The sequence below is a fragment of the Gopherus flavomarginatus genome, chromosome 11 (assembly GCF_025201925.1).
Source record: "Gopherus flavomarginatus isolate rGopFla2 chromosome 11, rGopFla2.mat.asm, whole genome shotgun sequence".
In the NCBI taxonomy this organism is placed as follows: Eukaryota; Metazoa; Chordata; order Testudines; family Testudinidae; genus Gopherus; species Gopherus flavomarginatus.
Genome location: NC_066627.1, coordinates 25,924,172 through 25,948,332, shown reverse-complemented (window position 1 = coordinate 25,948,332; position 24,161 = coordinate 25,924,172). Strand labels below are relative to the sequence as shown.

The following is a 24,161-nucleotide window of genomic DNA, read 5'->3' as shown; positions in this document are numbered from 1 at the left end:
CACAGCCCCATCTTGCAGCCGCTGCCCGCAGCCTGTTCCCCATCCAGGGATCACACGAGCTCCCTCCCCGCGTCACCGGCCCAGCCACTCTCAGCCACGCCCTTCCGAGCCGCGATGAGTCACACACACGCGACAGCCTAGTCCCGGGCGCAAGCGCACCATGAGAACTACAACCCCCGAGAAGCCTTGCGGCCGGGTTGGGGGTGCATGTTGCGCTTGCGTACATCCGGGGCCCGGCCGCTCTGTGCGCTTGCTGATGCAAGAGAGCTGAGCCGAGCGCGGTGGTGGCGGTAGTATCTCCGGGAGGCGACGGACTGGCTTTGTGAGCGGCGTCGTAGTGACCGGCTTCGGCGAGTGACCCTCCTCCGATTCCGTAGCGCGCGCTGTGCGAGCCCGGCCCGCAGCCATGTCGGGAGACGAGGTGAGGGGCTCCCAGCCTGAGGCCTGCGCCGCCACCATGCGGGCAGCCGGGCCTGAGGCCTGCGGCGCCGCCATGTGTGGGAGCCGAGCCTGAGGCCTGTGCTGGAGCAGAGAGGGGCCGGGGCTGAGCCGGGCGCGGGTCGCTCCGCGCGGGACCTGTCCCGGGGTTGTGCGAGAGCCGGAGCGGGCCTGTGTCTCTGCCGTCGGCCCCTGCTGGGTGTGGGGGAGCGGGGCGGGGCCGACCGCTCCCCGGGTCGGAGGGGGCTTGGCCTCGCCTGCTGAGGGGAGGGGAGGGGAGGTCACCCTCCTCAGGCGGTGGGAGGACGAGTGTGGCGGCGGCTGCGCTTGTGCGGACGGCCCTCGGCGCTGCACGGTGGGCTCGGGCCTCTGCTGGGAGTGGAGGCTTCAGGCCTGTTCAGGAGGGGGGGGGGGTGTGGGAGCCTGCCTGGACCAGGGGATACCCCTCCCGGGGAGGAAGGGTTTTCTCTGGATCCCTGAGATGCTAACGAAAAATTAGTTATTTCTGTCTATTAACTAGCCTCCTTTCCCAGACAAAGCAAGGGGGGAGGAGGAGGAGGAGGAATTTTAAAATCTGAACTCCAGACCCTGGCTGGCTACTAGTCTGTGTAGATGAGATATGGCCCGGTCATTGGATAACTTGCAGCGGTTGACGGAGATATTTTCTACAGTACCAAGTGCTGCTTCCCACCCATCCCAGCAGTTTGCCAGTGGGTGAGCTTTATAACACTAGTAATAGTGATTATAGCTTAAAGGAGGGGGAGGGGAAGAGGAGAATAGCTATATTGTTTTGATGTGGTCCAAACAAAGTTGGTTTCACTTGCCAAAAACCAACAGCAGTTCTTGACTGTTGATTGATGAAAGCTAGAGCCTAGAAGAATGTGGTGTTGCTCCTGCTTGCATCAGTTAATAACTAGGAAATAATACTCAGTTCTTTTGTAGTGCTTTTGCTGTTTTTTTTTCTGGGAGGGAAAGATGATTTTATTTGCAGAGGGGTTGCAATGGTGTGAGTGTAGTGGGGAGGGAGCTTTCCTCTAGTCAGTAACACCTTAATCTTCCTTCTTTTAATACTTACACCTATTTAGGCCTGGTCTACACACAGTGTTTGTACTAGCATAATTACTTTGTATATGGATGTTAGTTTTTTACCAAGATAATTACACCAGTTCAGTTCCTTTGGTGGACACAGTTATGTATAAAGATGTGTTTACCTGATATAGCTTATTCCCATTCCTGTATGGGAATAAACTATGCTGATATAAAGCACCTTTATGTTGGTATGACTATCCGTGCTAGGAGGATGTATGTGTGCAACTCAGTTTGTGTCTTTAACTGCTTAAAAAAATGAAGATTAAGCTACAGTTGATTGGAGGGTGAACCACTCACATTGAAACCCCTGTTTCCAGGGCAAGGCTAGCTTCTCACTCAAACTACTCCAGAATTTTCTGGCTTCTAACTGATGCAAGCAGGGGCCAAATGACCATTGAAGGCTAAGCTCACTAACTGGAAGTTAGATGTACTTTTTCAGTTTGTATTTTATGCCTTTAACAGCACTCTGATGTGTTTAGTCAGTTTCATTGTTTCCATGTGTAATCAATATCAGGATTTGAAAATTCTAGCAGCCTATACCATGTAGGAAATTTTCATATGCAAGGAGTATCACATTTGCAAAGCCTAAACTATTGTTTATGAAAATGTAACTATCTAGCCCTTGTGGCTCCAAAGAGAATCTTCCAGATGCAGAATTGACAAGTGGCCCCATCCCCAATTGATGCATTCATTTGGCACCTGTGTCTCACCTGCTTGCATCCTTTGGTGAGGGGGAAGCAGAGGAATCTCATGTTTTGACCTGTGGGAAGATGCACTGGGCTGGAAGCCAGGAGGCAGTAAGTTTTGATCTTACCTTTTCTACTGAGTGTTGTTAATATTTCTATGTGGTTCACAATCCTTGTTACTGACCAGGGCCTCACACCCTTAGTCTGGGAGACAGGCAACTATCATTCTCTCATTTTACAAACAAGATACTTTGTGGTGCCTGTCTTAGTTAACTTCAAGCGCAGCTGGGAATAGAACCCAGGTCTCTAATATGACAGAGCTAAGTCTTATCCACTCTGCCTTTTAGAATCAGTGTACCAAATGTATATGCTTTACTAGCCTGGCTGTAACCACAGCTCTAACTACTAGATCGCAGTTTGCTCCCAGAGCCAGGAGTAGGAGCCAGGAATCCTGATGTTGAACATTCCACTGCTGTCTCACAAATAGTTGTGACCCACTGACAAAGAAAGGAAGCTTCATTCTTGAAGGTGTGTCAGTAGTTCTTATTTGGGGACTGGATGACCCAGAGCATTATCAGAGTTGTGGAGCCAGTCACCAGTTTGAATCCAGCCCAGCTCAGGCATGAAAAATTGTTCCCATCCAATGTATATGTGATATCCTCATACTCATTTCATATTGAGGTCCTCACCTATCACAAATTTTCCACCATGGTTTGCACTAAGTGACAGGTTGACAGAGGCCAGAACTGCATCCATGATGGAGATGAACTGTCAGTGTTAGCCCTAGCAAAGTAGCGTGCATGAAACTTGCCCTGCTACTGCCCAGTAGATGAAGATGATCCCTTCATCAGAAATCAAATAGTCCCATATCTGTCATTAATATGATTTTAAAGTTATTTATGTAACATTGTAAATATGTAAATTAAGTCATTAAATTATTGATATATTGTTACACAGATCTGCATGAAACTTGGAGTCTACATAAGTGTGACTTGAGCGTAAACCAGTGTTATATCTGCCTCAGACTAGGACAATTTTAGTGCCTGTACTGGTAGCTTAAAACTTTTGCAAGCTGCAACAGAGTGAAAACTCCCGAGTTGCTAGTCTGTTTATGCTTGTGCTATACAGAATTCTGTGGGGAGCACTGAAACTGACAAAGCTAGCAGCAGAGGCAAGCACTGGAGCTGTTGACAGGGGAGGAGAACTCAACTGAAACTAGGGGATAAGTATGGTAGCAGGAATATGCCCCAGTTGAAGCAGCCAGCATGTGATGAAATCATAGGGTACTGGCCCACTCTTGCAGTGCTGAGAGGCCCTTCGTTGGAAGGAACGATAGTGTGTGTGGCAGAGGGTCGTCTTCATATTTACTGACCAGATGGCATGGGGTCCAGTGACAGCACTGTCATAGAAATTCGAATATGTTCTGCATTCCCTGCAATTTGGGAATTGCATTGTCTTCTCACCTGAGTGTTGCCTTTGGACAGTGGGACTCTCGCTTTTTCTGTTGTTGCTAAGTAGATTTACTTTTCCCTGGCTACGAGGGCTCTGAATTTTTTATTTTATAATTTTTATTTATTTTATTTTTTGAGAAGGGAATCAGTGGATATATGTGGGATTGGACAGGGGAGGGAGAGATGGTCTGAATTAGGAGAGATTAGTGTAGTTGACAGACTTTTTGGCTCTGTCTACACTACCGCTTCAGTGTGCTGACATCGATACACTGGGGGTTGATTTAGTGGGTCTAGTGAAGACCCACTAAATCGACTGCAGATCGCTCTCCAGTTGACTCCAATACTCCACTCCAAATTAGAAGAGTAAGGGTAAGTTGATGGGAGAGTGTCTCGTGTCGACCCAGTGCAGTGTAGACACTGCAGTAAGTTGACATGAGCTCTTTTGACTCCAGCTACGTTGTTGGGTCGATTTACATGGTAACATAGACATTGCTGTTGGAGGAAAATGAGGTGGAAAATGGAAGGAGAAATAGGAGGCCAGGAGAAAATAATAGAGGAGGTAGTACGTAGAGCAGCATAGGGAAAGAATGATGTGAGTGGCTTTTAGGTTGTAAGCTTTGTGGGACAGGGACAGTCACATTTTGTTTGTGCAGTGCCTAGCACAATGGGACCAATCTGGTTAAGACAGGGGTTCTCAAACTGGGGGTCAGGATCCCTCTTGGAGGTCACAAGATTATTACATGGGGGGTTGCGAGCTGTCAACCTCCACCCCAAACCCCGCTTTGCCTCCAGCATTTATAATGGTGTTAAATATATAAAGAAGTTTTTAATTTATAAGGGGTGAAAGAGATCACCAGTAAAAAAAAAAAATTTGAGAATCATTGGGTTAAGATCTTTAGGTACTCATCATCATGGCAAATTCAAATAGGATTTTGCCAACTGCAGACTGAGTGCCACTGGGATCAATCTCTGGCTAGATCCTTAATGTGGTCTGGCTGGATATTGAGTTAGATCCCTCATTGGCAATCATCATCCCATTGAATCTTTTGGCATCCCTGTGGTTGCTGGGCTTGTAGTGGCATTCCTTGGTAAACAAGCTTTGGAAATTGGCCTTTTCTGATAAGGTCTCTCGGTGCTACTACTATTTAAATATGAAAGTGGTGGCAGAGAGCAGGAAACAAGAAAGCTCTATGGGACAGTGAATGCCTTTTTAGTAAGTGTTTGCATGCTTCCTATTGCAGTCGCTGATTGGAGCTCGTGGGTGATACAAATAATAACTATACTGCAAACAATACAGGAAAAGATGCACCATAAAGAAAATATGAAAAACAAAATGCAGTGAAGCCTGTGAGGGGGAGAGAAAAGACTGAAGTACTTTTTAAAATGTGTATTAAATAGGAAGTTTTAAGTGCAGGGGATATTGCTTGGGCAGAAAGATGGCAGCACAGATAACTGTCTCCCTGAATGCTTGGCTTAGGCATTGTCTAAACAAGAAAGTTGCACTGATTTCTCTTAAAATAGTTTTTACACTCCTTTAGTGCATGTAATAGATAATAGATTAAATGCAAGAACAGATATGTAACTGTTGAAGCATAGGGCTAGGGTATTTCTGCATGTGTGATATCTTTTCCCCACCTTCAGATATCCGCACATGATACAGGCTACTTCTGAATTTTGTTTCTATAGCCAAATCTCCCTACAGATAACAACCACACCTTTTCTGCCCACGAATCTAGCATTGTTTTTATTCTGGATAGAAATCTTAAGCTTCCTGTCTCTCTCATTCCATTTTGACTCATGAGCTTCCCAGGTGCCTCTTTAGCAGCGGCACTTCTCAGCATAATTTGGAACTTGTATTATGCCATGAGTCTTCCCAATAATGTTTGTTTTTATTGTACCCATCTCTGCTATTCAGGTGCTTTACGAAAGGGCGATACAGCTGTCTCCTTTTGAAATGACAAACTCCATTGCAATCCATTTAAGCCTCTTAGGTTGGATCTACATAAGCAAACTTGTAGCTTAGCATAGTGTTACATAATATGGTGACAAATGTCTAAATGCTCTAAATCCACAGTACACTTTTCATCGTTGATACCACTGGTGGGGCTTGCTGAATTACAGCTGGGAAGTTTTGAATGGGTGACTCTGGGCTTGTCTACATCACAAAGTTGCAGCGCTGGTGAGGGGGTTACAGCGCTGCAACTTAGGAGGTGTACACATCTGCAGGGCACCACCAGCGCTGCAACTCCCTGTTTGCAGCGCTGGCCGTACTCCCGTTTTGTCTCGGGTGTAGAGGATCCAGCGCTGGTAATCAAGTGTAGACACTTACCAGCGCTTTTCTTGACCTCCGTGGAATAAGCAGGTATCCCAGCATACCTGAGGAAGCCTCTGGTAATCAAGCTGGTCTCCTTCCCCGGTTTGCTCTCGCGTTCCCCGAACCCCGAGCAAGCAGGTCTCCTTCCCTGCGGTTTGCTCTCGCGTTCCCCGAACCCCGAGCAAGCAGGTCTCCTTCCCTACGGTTTGCAGGGGGGTTCGGGGAACGCGAGAGCAAACCGCGGGGAAGCAGGTCTCCTTTCCCGGTTTGCTCTCGCGTTCCCCGAACCCCCGAGCAAGCAGGTCTCCTTCCCTACGGTTTGCTGGGTGGTTCCGGGAACGCGAGAGCAAACCGCGGCGAAGCTGGTCTCCTTTCCCGGTTTTCTCTCGCGTTCCCCGAACCTGAGCAAGCAGGTCTCCTTTCCCGGTTTGCTCTCGCGTTCCCCGAACCCCCGAGCAAGCAGGTCTCCTTCCCTACGGTTTGCTGGGTGGTTCGGGGAACGCGAGAGCAAACCGTGGCGAAGCTGGTCTCCTTTCCCGGTTTGCTCTCACGTTCCCCGAACCCCCCTTGAAGCCGCCCAACAGCGCTGCAGTGTGGACACATCTAACACCACTTGCAGCGCTGGTTGCTGTAAGTGTGGCCACTCTGCAGCGCTGGCCCTATACAGCTGTACTAATACAGCTGTAACAACCAGCGCTGCAAAATTGTAGATGTAGACATACCCTCTGTAACCTAACTTGTATTTGATAGTAAAAGTCATAGTACATGATTGAGTTTCCCCTTATTCACATAAACAAACCTGTGTCTTAAAAAAAAATCTTGGAGAATGTAAGCAAACTTTCATTTACATATCCCCCAAAGGATGCTTTCCCATCTGGAAGGAGCCAGAGTGTGATGTGCTTGTCTGTGCATGACTTTCCCTGCCATGATGCCTATAGCAGCTTGATGCCTGCTGCAGAATCTCCCAAACTATAGGAATCTCCAGGTGGGGAGATGTGAGTGGTTTCTGGCCAGGCAAAACAAACAATGGGACAGGACTGAGTTTGGCCCTGTATTTATGTCTGAGAAGCTACAAAGGGTTTGCTTCTGGTGTCTTACAACATATCCTCGTTAAATTTAGTCATAAGTAGGGCTGTCAAGCAATTTAAAATTAATTGTGCGATTAATCGCACTGTTAAACAATAATAGAATCCCATTTATTTTAATATTTTTGGATGTTTTCTACATTCTCAAATAGATTGATTTTGGTTACAACACAGAATACAAAGTGTGCAGTGCTCACTTTATATTTACTTTTCATTACAAATATTTTCACTGTAAAAAAAAAAACAAGAGATAGGTGAATTGAAATATACTAATACAAGTACTGTAGTGCAATCTCTTTATAATGAAAGTTGAACTTACAGATGTAGAATTATGTACAAAAAATAACTGCATTCAAAAATAAAACAATGCAAAACTTTTTGTAAGTCCATTCAGTCCTACTTCATCCAATCGCTCAGACAAAAAAATTTGGTTACAATTCGCAGGAGATAATACTGCTCATGTCTTATTTACAGTGTCACCTGAAAGTGAGAACAGGCGTTCGCATGGCACTGTTGTAGCCGGCATAGCAAGATATTTATGTACCAGATGCTAAAGATTCATATGTCCCTTTATGCTTCAACTACCATTCCAGAATATATGCATCTATGCTGATAACGGGTTCTACTCGATAATGATCCAAAGCAGAGTTGACTGATGCATGTTCATTTTCATCATCTGAATCAGATGCCACCAGCAGAAGGTCAATTTTCTTTTTTGATGGTTTAGGTTCGGTAGTTTCCGCATTGGAGTGTTGCTCTTTTAAGACATCTGAAAGCATTCTCTACACCTCACCCCTCTTGGATTTTGGAAGGCACTTCAGATTCTTAAACCTTGGGTCGAGTGCTGTATCTATCCTTAGAAATCTCACATTGGTACCTTCTTTGCGTTTTGTCAGATCTGCTGTGAAAATGTTCTTAAAAAGGACATGCTGGGTCATCATCCGAGACTGCTATAATATGAAATATATGGGAGAATGCGCGTACAACAGAATAGGAGACATACAATTCTCCCCCAAGGAGTTCAGTCACAAATTTAATTAACACATTTTTTTAACAAGTGTCATCAGCATGGAAGCATTTCCTCTGGAATGGTGGCCAAAGCATGAAGGAGCATATGAATGTGTAGCATATATGGCACGTAAATACCTTGCAACATCATCTACAAAAGTGCCATATGAATGCGTCTTCTCACTTTCAGGTGACATTGTAAATAAGATGCAGTCAGCATTATCTCCTCTAAATGTGAACAAACTTGTTTGTCTTAGCAGTTGGCTGAACAAGAAGTAGGACTGAGTGGACATGTAGCCGATAAAGTTTACATTGTTTTTGAATGCAGTTGTGTAGCAAAAAAAATCTATATTTGTAAGTTACACTTTCATGATAAAGAGATTGCACTACAGTACTTGTATGTATGAGTACTTGTATGAGGTGAATCAAAACATATTATAATTTTTATTTGTAATAAATAATATAAAGTGAGCACTGTACACTTTGTATTATGTTATATTTAAAATCAATATATCTGAAAATGTAGAAAAACAAACAATAGAATACCAATTTAGATTTATTAAATATTTTTGGATGTTCTACGTTTTCAAATATATTGTGCACTTCAAGGCAGAGAGAATGATTCACCAGTGTGTATTGCCCAATAATACTACTAGTGGAGAAGTACAGTTTACAAAGGCTTGGAATGTACAAACATCTTCTAAAAGACATTTAAGCACAGAATTTATTAGCCAGTTATACAGAAACACTTAAAATGCTCATAGTTTGAGAACTTCAGTCCTCACTCTCATGTACTTGCAGTGCACATGCGGTATCTGTATGTTGCCTGTACTTCAGATAATAGCCAACATGTGAAGTCCTCCTCACTTCAGTAGCTTAGCACAGTGCTCTGTGAACTGCCTACATAATTACATGTGTTGAGACTCAGGCAATGAGGGATTTGGAAAAGTGGCCACCAAGCAGTGGAGAACAAAATTTTTTTGACAAGAGGTAGTTCCATGAAAAGAAATATTGGATAACCATTATCTTACTGGAATAACATAAGGGAGGTTAGTAGCTGAATAAGGGAGGTTAGTAGCTGAATACACAAGTATAAAAATCTTAATTTGTAGAACTGCTGGGATAACTATGTTACAAGGCAACAAAACTTACTAACATAATATGTTGGTGGTTCTGCCATGCTACTTACTAGGGCAAGGCCGTGAATGAACTCTTATCTTACTGGGTTGTTGCATCAGTGGCCTCAACCCGTGTGTGATGCTGTCACATTTAATAGTAGGGTAGATACCCATGAGCAACAAAATTATAGGCTGTTTGGTCTGCCAGTCTATAAAATCAGGATTAAATGGAGAGGCAAAACATTAAAGTATGCTGGAAATTTAACAGCTAGTATGTAAGCTTTCTAAAAAACAAACTTGAGTGGTTATACCAAATACTCATGGTCCTCAGATGCAAGATAGTAAGCGTGGCTCAGTATTGAGGGCACTAGTCTGGAACTTGGGACACTGGATTTAGTTTCCTCTTCAGCCCCTGACTACTTCTGTGACCTTGAGCAAATCACATAGTTTCTTTGTGCCTCAGTTCCCTATTTGTAAAATGAGGATGATGATCCTTTCTGTCTCACAAGGGTGCTGTTAGGATAAATTCACCAAAGAGCATCAGAGGCCCTAGTACTAATTGAGGTCCTATAAATATTTTAGGTTGCGATCATCTTTTTGTACATGGAACAACTGTTTATCAGGGATGCAGAATCAAAGTACCGAGGGTTAGGAGCCAGAGACAAGTATTTTTGGTGGAGGGACCTTGCCTGTATCACGCCTTGCCAGGAGTATTTGAGCTCAAGCCTGTCTTTAGAGTGTTGTGTCCCTTTTAGGGTATGCCCATATTCCAGTGTAAGCTTGTGCTTGAGCCTGGGCTCAAACCTAGTCCTCCCCTTGCATCCACACTGCAATTGCTCTAACCTAGGACCCCAGGCTCTGGAGGGTCTGAGCTCAAATTAAGCTGAGACCCAGGGTACAAGCCCTATTGCTTTGCAGTATAGACACAGCCCTGTTTTAACTCATGTCCCAGGAGTCAGCCAAGAAGTAACCCACAACTCCATGGGACAACTCTCTATCCCAACAATCTGCAATCCGCTCTATCGAAAATGGAAGCCATCCCCCTTTGCCAGCAGCAGCTCAAGTCAGTGTTAACCATAGATTAGATTATTAGGGTTGGAAGGGACCTCAGGAAATCATCTAGTCCAACCCCCTGCTCAAAGCAGGGCCAATCCCTAACTAAATCCTCAAATGGCCCCCTCAAGGATTGAACTCAGAACTCTGGGTTTAGCAGGCCAATGCTCAAACCACTGAGCTATCCCTCCCCCTAGTCTCTTCTGATCAATGATCTGCAAGCATGCTATCAGACAGAGACTCCTGGGTTTGTAGTGGAGAGTGAACTGATCAAGCCTTTTGCAAAGCAAACTGCTTCCTGGTAATGTGCAGGGCAGGCAGTAAAGTTTCCCCACAGTGCACCATGAGGTTAGTGGGACTTGACCAGCTGACCTGTGTTAGGGAACCATGGGCTAGAGTGACCACTTTTCAGGGAGGGGCAGGGGATGAGGTCCTTGGGATGCTGGGATATGGTTACTTTGATTCAAGTTTGTGCATTGCAACATGGATGCCCGAGCCCTGGGTGCTAGCATGGGTTAGACAAGTCTTAACACAGTGTTAAAATACAATGGAGATGCTCAAGCCCATGGACCAACTGACCTGTGTTAGGGAACAAGTCCCACTAGCCCTTGGCATACATTACAGTGTAGACATACTCTTAGTAATAACCTTGCTGTGATGATTGAAGCTGAAGAATAGAAATAACAGATAATTGAGGAGTGAGTGATGTAGGCCTTGTCTACTCTAGTGACACTTCTTTGAAAAAAATTCTCTAGCCTCTGACACAGGTTCAGCACCTCATGACTGTAACCTTTCTCAGACGGAGGTCTGCTTTACGCCTAAAGCATAGGTCAGCCTAGCTACATTGCTCAGGAGTGTGAAAAATTCACACCCCTGAGAGACATAGTTAAGATGACCTAATTCCTGGTGTAGACACCAGTAGGTTGATAAATTAATTCTTCTGTTATTCTACCTACCACCTCTGAGAGAGGTGGATTTACTGCAGTGAAGGAAACCCCCCTTAAAAGGAAATGCAGCTGGAGGCCAATCTACCTTAAGGCTCCCAACTCTAATACCTGTTCAGCTGAACTCAGGGATGATAAAAATGTTTTTTTATTTAAATCAGATTTTTTAATTTTGTTTAAAATTAAAAGTTTTTCTTTTTAAAAATAAACCTGTTTAAAATGAAATCTAAATTTAATACAAAATATGTTAAGGACTAAACACTTGTAATCACAGAACATTTAAAGAAATAGTATGCTGAATTCATGAGTCTCTGTTAAACACTTTGAGTTAAAGATTGCTTTTCTATGTAAAGAGGGATGTTCTCTTAATTCTCACTTTTGAGGTCAAACTCTATAAATATGGCACAATAAGGCATGTGCCATATTAAGGGCTTGATCTGTGGCAGATATAGGGGCTGTGCTACTGGGTGCAGGAGACTGGCAGAGACATCACAGGCATTGGGACTCCATCTCTGATGCCAGGAGCCCTCATCATGTACCTCATCACTAGGTAGCAAAAAGATTTACCAAATTTAGTGTAAATGCTTTATTTAGTTATAAATCAACATATTTAGTGGTTATATCAACCAATGATAATTCACCTTACTGTAGAAAATAGCTGAAGTACAAATAGAAAAGTTTATTAAAATCTATTTAAATTGAGACTTTCCACATGGGTCATTTAAATCCTGATTTAACTCAAGTGAACTGGTGTTAAAATGGCTGGAAACTTTTGAAAAATTTCACAAAGTGTGGACAAAACCAAAGAGCCTTAGTACTAGAATAAAAGGTTACTTTAGAGATCTGTCCTGGGACAGGCAATCATGCTTCTAAACAAGCACTTGGAGTCATGTTAACTTAGACTAGTTATCAGCTAACTCAAGTTAAAACATAACCATCAATTATAGTATAGACATACTCCCACTTTGGGCCAAAGCCTAAGGACTACAGAGTTAGCTGAAAAGAATGCTATACGATGGCCTCTTTCAGAGTAACCTGCATAAAGTCTGCTGGTGCTACTGTAACAAATTAAATGATGGTAAATAATGTTGCTAACGAACACTTGACTTTTACAGATGATTTTTGATCCCACTATGAGCAAGAAGAAGAAGAAAAAGAAGAAGCCCTTCATGCTGGATGAAGAAGGAGGAGAGACACAAGCAGAAGAGACGCAGTTATCAGAAACAAAGGAGGTGGAACCAGAACCAGCAGAGGACAAAAATATAGAAGCTGATGAAGAGGACAGTAGGAAGAAAGGTATAGTGAAACATTTCAGCTGGCAGTTTCCAAACATAGCTTCCAGCTGTGTCCCTTCAGGGCATGGGCTGTGTATAAGTACATGAAGACAGTTGACCACAATAAGGCCTTGTTCTGATTGGGCTTCTAGGTACTGCTGTAACACAAATATGTAAAAGTGTGATTTCTTCTCTCTCCTTGAGCTTGTCTGCTGTACTCCTGTAAGCAAAATGGTGTCTTAATTTACAAGAAATCTGCTTTCTCCACTGCAACTGAAGTCTTTGTCATAAACAAAATTGAGAGGTGCTCTAAAAACTGCCAAAATTCTTGTGGTCTGCTGTATTATAGTTCTAGTTCTTTGTATTCTGAACCCATTTAATGTAGAGCCAGAAAGCAGTTGCAATAATTTCGAGTAACAATAAAAATTAGGAGGGGAGATACTCAAAATCATTGCAAGACAAGTTTTTCTTGATGTCCTGGTCAATGACAATAACCAGTTAATCCAATATTGTGCTCTTCAAGATCTTGCAAGAAATAACTTGCAGTTGTATTTGACTCACTTTAACTGAAGATAACCATATTGAGATGACCTGATAACATGAAGTAAACTGAAGGGACATTACTAACTTAAAATCACATTTGTGTGTAAAATTAACCTAGTACTGGTAACACCTAAAATGATTGAAAAGGCAATTTTATCTCTTTTCTACATTATTTTTTTGTGAAGTCCAGCTTCTCTATCAAAAGCACAAACTTTCCTTTCTGTGGTCAGTTTCCCCTTGTGTGAGGAACAGCAACAGGGAAGATGAAAAAATATTTAAAATAAATAGGAAAACCTGATTGTATGCCACAAAAATTGTCAAGGGGTATTCTGTGGAATGTGTAGCACTTGTAACTACTAAACTAGCTCTTTTTTTTAACCGGACTGGTTTATCCTAGTGAGTAGGTGTCCCTTTAAGTCTTTCAGAGGTATTGTTTTTGAGAATTTGTATCTGAACCAGAATACTTAGGGTATGTCTATACTGCAGTTTAAGCCCAGGGTTAGTGAGACTTGAGTCAGCTGACCCATGTTAGGGGACCATAGGCTTGAGCATCCTCATTTTATTTGAACCCTATGTTAAGACTTTTCTCTAACAGGTGCTCAGACCTGGGGCTCAGGCATCCACATTGCAATGTGCAGACCTGAGTCAAAGTAACCATATCCCAGAGTCCCTAATATACACCTTCTTCCTCTCTCTCTCCCTCTTTCTTTGCCCCTCTACCCGCCCCCCCTCCCCCCCAAAAAACAACAAAAAACAAATGTGGCTGCTCTAGCTCTAGGACTGTGGTGCACTGTGGAGGAAAAAATGTACTGCCTGCCCTGCGTGTTACCAGGAAGAGGCTTGGTCAGTTTGATCTCCATTACAAATCCAGGAGGTTCTCTGATAGTGCACTTGCAGATCAGAGATCAGAAGATAATGGGTTAACACTGACTTATGCTGCTTTCATTGGCAAAGGTGTGTATGTGGGCGGTGGTTTCCATTTTCAAGAGTGGATTGCAGGTTGTTGGCATAGAGAGGACTAAGGAAGTTGTCCCATGAAATGGTGGGATACTTCAGCTGACTGGTGGGATACTTCAGCTGACTCCTGGGACCTGAGTCATGTGCAGCTGTGTCTACACAGCAAAACAATAGGTCTTGTACTCTGGGTCCTGGCTTAGCTCAAAACTCAAGCTCAGACCTTCCAGCCCTACAGGGTCCTGGAACCATGGGTCCAAGCCCTGGGTTAGCGCAACTGCAGTGTAGATGAGGGGGAAATGAGTGGAGCGGGGGAGGTTAGGTTTGAGTCCGGGCTCAAGCATGGGTTTGTACTGCAATGTAGACATACCATTAGTTGCTAAACTGGTAACATGATTGCTAATCCTGGTCTTTTCAACTTTCTGGTTTTTTAGATGCATCAGATGATCTGGATGACTTAAACTTCTTCAACCAAAAGAAAAAGAAGAAGAAAACAAAAAAGATGTTTGATATAGATGAAGCAGAAGAGGGTATAAAGGTCAGTTTATAAGGATATGACCTAGTTTGTATAATTTAAACCAAGTTGGGCTTACTGAAAATTCTCCCTTTCTCATCCGTGTCCTTGTCCTGTGCCTGCATCTCACTCTTCCATTCTTTTAAGATTGATAGTTCAGGAATTCCTTGGCAGTCAGTCATCTTAATTAGCCAGATGGATCACTATTAAATGATATACAATGTTTCTGTTATGTACACTTGGGACTAGCTGAATATATTTTTTACAATGTTCTTTTCTATGCAAAGCGTAAGGGGCGAGTTAGTGTTTAGTAAGCATTCTAGAGATGTAATCCTGTAAAATGTGTGTGTCTGCACGCACCCACCCGCCCACCTGGTGTTCAGGTTTATAATTTCATTATTGTTTTTTGATTTGAGAAAAGTAATGTTGATAATGCCAGAAGCCGTGTGCATTACGTTTCACTGAAGGTCAACTTTTCAAATGAAGGGCTAACAGTTTCCCCTGTAAAATCTTTGTTTCTGGTCCTCATGGTTTCTTTAAACATTGGGGTAACTTTAGGGAGTCCAGGAAGAGTGTGTGGTATTTTTACTCTTGACTCCTGAATCTGACAGGTAATATATCTCATTGAAGCATGGCTGATAAGCCTAAAGAGCAGCAGAGCAAGGATACGTGCTATACAATATGCACATTTTTCTGCCCTCTACCCTAAGGGAAAAAACTTCCCCTCTGACCTTCACAGCATATCTAAGCTCTGTTATTCTGTGTTCTTTACGTGTTCAAAAGCTTCTTTATATGTAGCAAGAGCAGGATTGGAGGAAAACTTTGCCTTCAGTTTCTCTAACACATGGGATCTCTTACCCTGGTTGTATGTCATTAAAGGTTTCCAGCCACACTAAGTCAAAGGTGTTATGTGACCCTGTACTGGTCAGTAGTTCAAAACCTATTAACCGGCTGCAGTAGGGAATGGCTATAGTTGGTCACGTGACCCCATATTATTTAAACTGTTCAGCAATCCAAGGGAATAAAATAAGCCCTATTCTTAAAAAAATAAAGGTTAGACTTTTATATCCACAAATGCTGATTTGCACATGTGCACCAGAAGATGCACCCCAGCTACGCATGCAAAGTTGTGCATTTAAAAATCTGGCCCCAAATTCCATCTCCATAGTATAACTAGCAAGGGAATGTCGCTCATCTGCCTTTAGCATAATCTAGATCACGCCTTCAAATTTAAATCTGTCATATTTAAGAACTGCTAAGGATTTTCTGTCTCACTTCCAGCGTGCTATGTTGGGTGTCATTTTCCTATGTTCTGGCTGATATTTTTTTCTTTTTGTAGGATTTAAAAATTGAAGGTGATTTCCAAGAGCTGGTGGAACCAGAAGATGACCTTGATATCATGCTTGGCAACAAAAAGAAAAAGAAGAAGAATATGAAGTTTCCAGATGAAGATGAAATATTGGAAAAGGATGAAGGTAAAACCAACGTACCAAGAGTTTAAGTCCTGGCTTTTGCTGCTGTTGAAAGTGGGTAATCTTGCAAATAAAGTATTGTTATTGCCTAAATAGGCACAGTTTTTTAGTTAAAATGCCATCTCCTTGTTTTGGGATTTTCTATTATAATGTTTAGCAGCAAAATAATATCTCAATAGTGGAGCCATGTGGTCCTTGTTTATAGTCTGGTCATATCCGTCAATGTGTGGAGGAAAACTTTGGCTCACAACATACATTTCTTGGGACTCTTCTTATGCAGGCTGCTAGAAACAGCATTAGCACTGTGTCCAAGAAGTCCACCTCTTTTAACAACTTGTTCTTCATGAATCTCAAACAACTTTTCTTTCCCACAGCTCTGGAGGATGAAGACAGCAAAAAAGATGATGGAATTTCTTTTAGCTTTCATACTGGACCTGCATGGGCAGGTTCAGAAAGGGACTACACGTACGATGAGGTAAAGTTAAAAATTCTTTCCAACTATTTCCCAAATCCAGCTGCACCAATGCTAATTAATGTCCACATATTCTGTTTCTAACTTAATCCTTAAGTACATATGATCAAACGTTTCTGGAAACATTAACAAAAATAATTAGAAACACAAAATTGCTTTAAAAATACAAAACAAGAACCTGATCCTGCAATCAGATCCATCTGGGAAGTCCCCCATGCTCCACCACTGACTTCATTAGGGGTCCACATAGACACAAGGATTTGTGCGGATCAAATTATGCGATTTGTGCCCACGTGTGAAATAAGCGCAGAAGCTTTTTAAATAATTTATAAAGTGTAAATGTTTCCCTCAAGAAAGGTCAATAATCATTTAAACAAATTTGTATTATGCATGCTAAGAGCAAATTTTAGACCAAGATTCATAGATTCCAAAGCCAAAAGGTAACATTGTGATCATCTAGTCCGACCACCTGTATAACATGGGCCATAGGATTTCCCCAAAATAATTCCTCGAGCAGATCTTCTAGAAAAACATCTGATCTTGATTTAAGAATTGTCAGTGATGGTGAATCTATCGTGATGTTGGTAAACTAGTCCAGTGGTTAATTACTCTCTCTCTTAAAATGTATAGATTATTTCCAGTCTGAATTTGTCTATTTTCAACTTCTAGCTATTTGATTGTGTTATACCTTTATTTGGTAGATTGAAGAGCGCATTATTAAAAATTTGTTTCCCATGATAGTGGAAAAAACATCATTTTGGGGAAACGGTGCAAAAACTAAGTGTCAGGGGGCTTTTTATATGCAATGTTGTGGCCTTGTTGGTTCCAGGATTAGAGAGACAAGGTGGGTGAGGTAATACCTTCTTTGGACCAACTTCTGTTGGTGAAAGAAACAAGCTTTTGAGCTTATGGAGAGCTCTTCTTTAGGTCTGGGAAATTGTTCTCTGGGTGTCACAGCTAAATACAAGGTGGAAGAGAGAGTTTTGAGTGTAAGTAGTTAACACACATTTCCAAGGACCATTCAGGGGAAGTGGCCAGTTAACACCTCTCCAGTCATAGAGGGCTGGGAAAAACTTGGTGTGTGTGTGTTACATATTGTTATAATAATCCATAAATCCAGTGTCTCTTCAGTCCATGATTTTTAGTATCTATCAATGTTGCGAATTTAAGCTCCCAGGCTTGGCTTTTGAAGTTATTGTGAAGATGAGGACTGAGAGGCCAGAGAGTGATTGCTTTGTGTTGGCATATGTAGGACCCATGGATCTTAAAAGGTGTGTTTGTGGGAAGTGCTGATCATCTTGTCAGGGGAGATATAGCTACAGGTTTTGCATCTGTTCTGGCAGGTTCTGGTGCTGTTTTGAGTTGGTGTCTCCTTGTCTGTGGGGAACTTGCTTTTGATGAGCTTGGAGAAGTTTGGGGGGAGAGAGTTATTTGAAGGCCAGAAGATGGGGTCAGGAAAGATTTCTTTCAAGATGTGGTTTATTATGGGTTGTAACTGTTTAATAATAACCTGTATGGGATCCAGTGTAGGATGGTAGGTGACAGCCAGGGGTGTGTGGATGGAGGGGTTTTTATTTTCATATTGCAGCAGGTTCTCTTTGGGTATTTGGGTGGCCCGTTCCATGATGTAATACATTCCACTAGAGAAGTATATGGTGGGCTGTGGAGAACAGATTTCTTGGTGTGCTGAGGTGATCTGGATTGTCTGTTGGCTTCCATTGTTGAAGCTGATTGTGGTGTCCAGGAAGTTGATGCTACTGTTGGAATGTGCTAGAGAGAGTTTAATGAATGGGTGGTGGTGGTTGAAGTTGCGATGGAAATCGGAGGGAGTTTAGGTCACTTGTCCAGAGGATGCAAATATCATTGAAGTATCTCCGGTATATCATTGGTTTTGTGGTGCATTTCTCCAGAAATTCATCCTCAAGATGACCCATGAAGAGATTAGCTTATTGGGAAGGCCAAATGGTACTCATGGCTGTTCCCATGTTTTGGACAAAGTGCATGTTGAATGTAAAATTGTAATGGATGAGTTTAGAGGGGTGTGTGTGTGTTGTTTTAAACATGCAGTTGAAAGTACGCTGGGGAAAAAGTACATTGTTGGAAGTTCAGTCTGGCAGAAATATGATCTTAAATTCTATACCACTTAGTTCCATGGTAGTGGAGAAATTATACACATCTCTAGACATAAAATACAGCAATATAAAATGTTTTGTGGATGGCAGGGCAAATTACTGACAGTACGCATGTTGATGTAAACATGTCTGTTCCCGCAGTTGCTGAATCGAGTATTTAACATAATGCGGGAAAAGAATCCAGATATGGTAGCTGGAGAAAAAAGAAAATTCGTCATGAAACCTCCACAGGTTGTAAGAGTAGGAACCAAGAAAACATCATTTGTCAACTTTACAGATATCTGTAAACTGTAAGTTTGGCAGCTTTTAAGATCTCTTGGGGGCACAAAGTAGGAAATACTGTGGCCTTCCTGTGGTGCATAGTTAGTGATTGTCTGATTGCATGGACTTGCAAAAAGCTATATTAAACTATTTGTTAATCACTTTGTAAATGATAGAATTGGATGCAGTACTGCATCTGAGGTCTCCCCAGTGCCAAGTAGAGTGGGACAGTTACCTTCTGTGTTTTATATACAGTAGAACCTCAGAGTTACGAACACCAGAGTTACAAACTGATTAGTCAACTACCCACCTCATTTAGAACCGGAAGTACACAATCAGCATCAGGGACCCCAGAAAAAGCAAATATAGTACTGTGTTAAATGAAAATTACCAAAAAAGGGAAAGCAGCATTTTTATTCTGCATAGTAAAGTTTCAACGCTGCATTACATCAATATTCAGTTGTAAACTTTTGAAAAAACAACCATAATGTTTTGAGCAGATTTATGAACTTTCAGAGTTACAAATAACCTCCATTCCTGAGGTGTTTGTAATGCTGAGGTTCTACTGTACAACACTCCTGTTAATACACCCCAGAGCCCTTTTTGCAGCTGCTTGACATTGACTCTTTTGATTTGTGATCCACGATTTGTAACCCATCAGATCCTTGTGAGGAGTACCACTGCTTAGCTAGTTATTCCCCCTTTTGTCGTGGCGCATTTGATTTTTTCCTTTCTTAGTCTAGTATTTGAATTTGTCTTTATTGAATTTAATTTTGTTGATTTCAGACCAGTTCTCCAATTTGTCCAGGTCATTTCGAATTCTAATTATGTTTAAAACAGTAACCATGTAACTGATTAAAATGTTGGTTACACAGTTAAAGGCTTCCCTGGGGAGCTTTGTGGGGGAGTGTGGTGCAGCCCCCTCCCCCATGTTTTCCACAGAGCTCTGGGGCTATGCTGCTGCCAAGCATCATGGTGCACCCGGGGTCCCCCCAGCTTGGGTGTGCCAGGATGCTGGCCAGCAGCCCGGAGGAACCCTGGGCATGCGGGGCCGGCAGCCTGGACTGTGGATGGAGTTTAACTGTTAACAAAAACCAATAAGCATCAAGCCTATTGGTTAACCAGTTAAACTCTTACATTCCTAATTCTAACCCTGTCCTCCAGAATGCTTGTAGCCTCTGCCAGCTGTGTTATCTGTAAATTCTATAAGCATACTCTTTACTCCATTATCCAGGTCATTAGTGAAACTGTTGCATAGTACAGGACCCAGGACTGACCCCTGTGGGACACCACTAGATGTCCTCTCCCAGTTTTACAGCAAACCAGTGATGACTTTTTTGAATAGTCTTTCAACCAGTTGTGCACCCACCTTATAGTAACTTCATCTATGCCACATTTCCCTAGTTTGCTTGTGAAAATGTCATGTGGGACTGTGTCAAAAGCCTTACTAAAATCACGATATCACTTCTGCTGTTTCCTATCCACTAGGCCAGTAACCCTGTCAAAACGGGAATTAGGTTGGTTTGGCATAAATCATTCTTGACAAATCCATGCTAGCAATTCCCTATAACTCTATTATCCTCTTGGTGCTTATAAACTGATTGTTTAATAATTTGTCCCTGTACCATTCCACGTATTGAAGTTAGGCTGACTAGTCTATAATTCTCTTAGCGCTATTCCAGAGATAAAATCAGAGCCCTAGTTGTGCCTACACGTTTTATAGGCTTGCCATTCTGAGAAGTTCTTATCAATTGTGATTTTTAAATATCAAGTTCTTCAGGAAGGTGGAGGTTAAAAATAACTTTACTTTTATTTTTAGATTGCATCGTCAGCCAAAACATCTCCTGGCATTTTTGTTGGCTGAATTGGGTACAAGGTAAGTAGCTTGTACTTATGCTATTGAGTGTCTTCCTCCTTCCCACTCCTTTTTCTTATCCAAGGGTGCCTTGGTTTAGCAGTCCTGATGTACTATTTGGGCATGATTTCTTCCCTCTAATGGTGTGAGTGGAGATGCTACATGGTAACTCTCCTCTCTCTTCAGGAGCCTCTATGCCAGGAGTTCTCACATCATATTTTTTGTTGGCCTCAAGAGTGCAGCCACCAACTCTTGCTGGTGGCTGCTCTGACGATTTTTCCTAAAATACTTAATTAACTTTAGGAAAAACAAATAAATATGCACAGGTACATGTCCAGATCACTGTAATCTGTCTCTGTAGAGTGTGTGTGGGTTTTTTTAACAGACTTAATAAAAATAGTGTGCAGTTGTCTCTATTCTTTATTCAACCTAAACGGAATGGAAACACAAATAAGGTGCTTTGAATGTTCCTGTCATTTTTCTTATTGTTTCTATTGCTTTTTTTTTAGACTTGCAAGCTACTAAGTGTGCTGTGAAAAGTGATATTAACAAACCTACAGATACCACTTTTCACAACAGACTTACTCAGCCCCTGCAAGCCTGGGGACAAATTATCAACTTAGGGCCAGAACCAATCACCATGCAGACAGGGAATGGAGCTCGAAGCCTGATGGCTGGAGCCTGCCACCTGAGGGCTGAAGCCCAATCCCACTGTCCCTGGGAAGGTGCGGAACTTGCTGGCTGCCTGTTCCTCCAGCTTGCCTCTCTTCAGAGGGGGGCAGACTTTGTGTCCCCCAATCACTGCCCAGGAGGCTGTGGCCATGAGAGGAGCCCCTGGTGGCCACATTTGAGAAATGCTGCTCTATGCTGTGTGTGGTTAAGTCGGTCTGGTAGGTCAGCGAGGAGTTGTAACGAACAGTGCCCTTAGTAAACCATCTATCACAGTATAAAAGAACACTTCCTGGATGGATTTTGCATGACTTATTGTTTTATCCATTTTCAGATTGCACAGTCGTTGCTAGCTGTCTGCAAAAGACAAGCATGACTAGACTTAAGTGCTATTATCTGTAGATATACAGAGAACTGAATAGCCTAGTCACAAAATACCTGACTAATTTTTAATGCCTATTAGTTCAGAGATTGAGCTCCCTTCACCTCAAACTAATCTTACAGAAAAGCTTCTAAAACTTGGTTTGAAAGATCACTGCTAACGTTCTTTCTCGCTTGCATCAGCATGGCTAGAAAAATGGTTTGCTTATTGCTATTACAACAATCTATTGCGAACTTCCTCTGAACCGTGCTATAGTGACTGTTTGTCAGATCAGCACAAGTACCAGTTCACAATACCATTGAAGAGCTTGAGTATTTTTGGGTTTCGTCCTGTGTGCCAATTAAGCTGTCTTATTCACAGTAATTATTGAATTCAGGATTTATGCTTAGATGACGTTGCACTTTGAATCCCTGACCATTGGTGAAATTTCATCAGTTTCTTTTGCACAGATTAAATCTTGCTGATTAGATTGCTTTTAGTAAGAAGCTTTGTGCCCAAGCGTGCATCAATTGACGTATTCCATGTTTCAGATCTCATATCAAGTTGTAAAGAACGGACAATATTGTTCTGATTTGCACATTATTGAATTCATTTTTCTTTTAAATTAGTGGCTCAATAGATGGTAACAACCAACTTGTAATCAAAGGACGATTCCAACAAAAACAGATAGAAAATGTTTTGAGAAGATACATCAGTAAGTACAGTTCCCTCTCCTACAAGTTTCTCTTCCTAGCATCTCTGTTATCTTTAGAAAATTCCTTTTATCCTTGCTCAGTCTTGTACATTTAAAGTTTGCTCAGTTTCTTATGACCACTAACATTCAGTATAGTGTCATTTACATGGAAGTAATTATTACACCTACATTGATTCATTTATCTTTTTATGATACATTTTGATACCTGTTTTCAAATTGGACATGAGAAGGCTGTCTTTATTTTAAACTGGGTCACTGATATAAAGAAACAGATCACCCAGCCCAGTTCTGGTCAGGATAATCCTACACAGCTGGAGATACTAAAGAATACATGTCTTTCTCACGGTGTTATAATGGAGTAATTATAGATTACTGGTCCTTATAGCAATAAACAAGTGGACTGGAGGGAGGCATTAGTTCGGCTCTATCCATGGACTGAAGACATGGCGAGAAAGCTAGTGAGAATATTGTAGCATTGCTTCATGCCAATGCTTTCTCAGTGACTTTCTTGCCTTGGCAAAGGGCTGATGGAGGTACTGTAGCGGGGATCTCTGGCTAATGTATGTTGTACACATAAATCGTTTTACCAATAAAATGTGTATACTACTGTTCAAAGGAAGCTTCATGAGATCATCTCCTCTAGCTCTATAGTTCCTTTCTATGCAGATCTGACTTTTTAAAGCGCTGCTTTTCTAACAAGAGATGTTGAGATCTGGAAATGCTGCCTCAGCAGGGAAGGCGTCTGCAGGTAGTAAAAGATTTTGGTTAGAATCCACTTTTTATAGCATTGGTGTCAGCGTTCAAGGCAGGCAAAACATACACCTTGTTAGCACAAGAACTAATAATAATCAGTAGCTTGGCTCTGCTTTTGAAGTCCATGTACTAGCCACATGCAACTTCTGGGATACTCCTTAACTGCAAAAGGTTTGTATAGTAGTCATGTTTTAAAAAAAGATTGAAGTAGCATTTACTAGTGATTTGATGCCTCTTCCAGTGATGTCTTACTGCAGTACCTTTCAATTACAACTTCATTTCTTTTCTCCAGAGGAGTATGTTACCTGTCATACGTGTCGGTCACCAGACACAATTCTACAGAAGGACACAAGATTATATTTCTTGCAGTGTGAGACCTGCCATTCTCGCTGCTCTGTTGCCAGCATCAAAACTGGTTTCCAGGCTGTCACAGGCAAGAGAGCGCAGCTCCGTGCCAAAGCTAACTAGTTTGCTAATTGACACTGGATTTTGCAATGTGTTCTGGGGAGATGTGACTGGACAGGTTTACAATCGGAGTGGATTTACCATTGTATTAAAAACAAGATTGTAAAAGATACCAAGATATTTGGCTTTTGATTGATTGGTTGGTCTGTGAAAACCTTGCAAGATGCAGATCCTCAAGCTTTCACATACATTTGCTCACTGAATATATTTTACCAACTGTCAGAGAAACGTGATGGGAAAGGAGGTGCTTTTTAATCCATTCATAGACTTCTGTAAAATGCAAGATAAATTAAAGTTATTATAACAGTGACTGTCTTTCATTTGAATTTTTCCTCCAGTTTTTCTCTTTAAGTTGTACCTGACAATTTGCCATGAACACAATTTTACTATGACTACATGCAGACTGTGTTAATGAATTATGTCCAAAGAGCAGGATAAGACTTAAGCACACACTTCAGAGTGTCCTTTTTTCATTTAGCAAGCTCCTTTTTAGGGAGCCTATAGCTAGAACAGACAAACTAGTTGTTATACAAAA

General features: G+C 42.0%; 1 protein-coding gene across 3 annotated transcripts; it reads left to right on the top strand.

The window, feature by feature from the left end:
• Positions 1 to 217: 217 nt before the first annotated feature.
• EIF2S2 (eukaryotic translation initiation factor 2 subunit beta) lies at positions 218 to 23,936 on the top strand. Of its 3 annotated transcripts, none has more exons than XM_050917451.1 (9): positions 219 to 421; positions 12,302 to 12,482; positions 14,392 to 14,495; positions 15,811 to 15,946; positions 16,318 to 16,418; positions 18,689 to 18,837; positions 20,628 to 20,684; positions 22,323 to 22,408; positions 23,454 to 23,936. In XM_050917451.1, the coding sequence occupies exons 1-9, from the start codon at positions 407 to 409 to the stop codon at positions 23,627 to 23,629; spliced, it is 1,005 nt and encodes a 334-aa protein (XP_050773408.1). In that variant the 5' UTR covers positions 219 to 406; the 3' UTR covers positions 23,630 to 23,936. The 3 variants fall into 3 exon arrangements, with proteins under 3 accessions (XP_050773410.1, XP_050773408.1, XP_050773409.1); XM_050917452.1 differs by lacking the exon at positions 219 to 421 and adding an exon at positions 1,058 to 1,148; XM_050917453.1 differs by lacking the exon at positions 22,323 to 22,408 and having other exon boundaries at positions 218 to 421; positions 23,454 to 23,621.
• Positions 23,937 to 24,161: the final 225 nt, after the last annotated feature.

Excerpts from the sequence above, each read along its gene's own strand:
- EIF2S2 (XM_050917451.1), top strand. Across the intron at positions 12,483-14,391 it reads AGAGGACAGTAGGAAGAAAG|ATGCATCAGATGATCTGGAT; the intron begins GTATAGTGAAAC and ends CTGGTTTTTTAG. Across the intron at positions 14,496-15,810 it reads AAGCAGAAGAGGGTATAAAG|GATTTAAAAATTGAAGGTGA; the intron begins GTCAGTTTATAA and ends TTCTTTTTGTAG.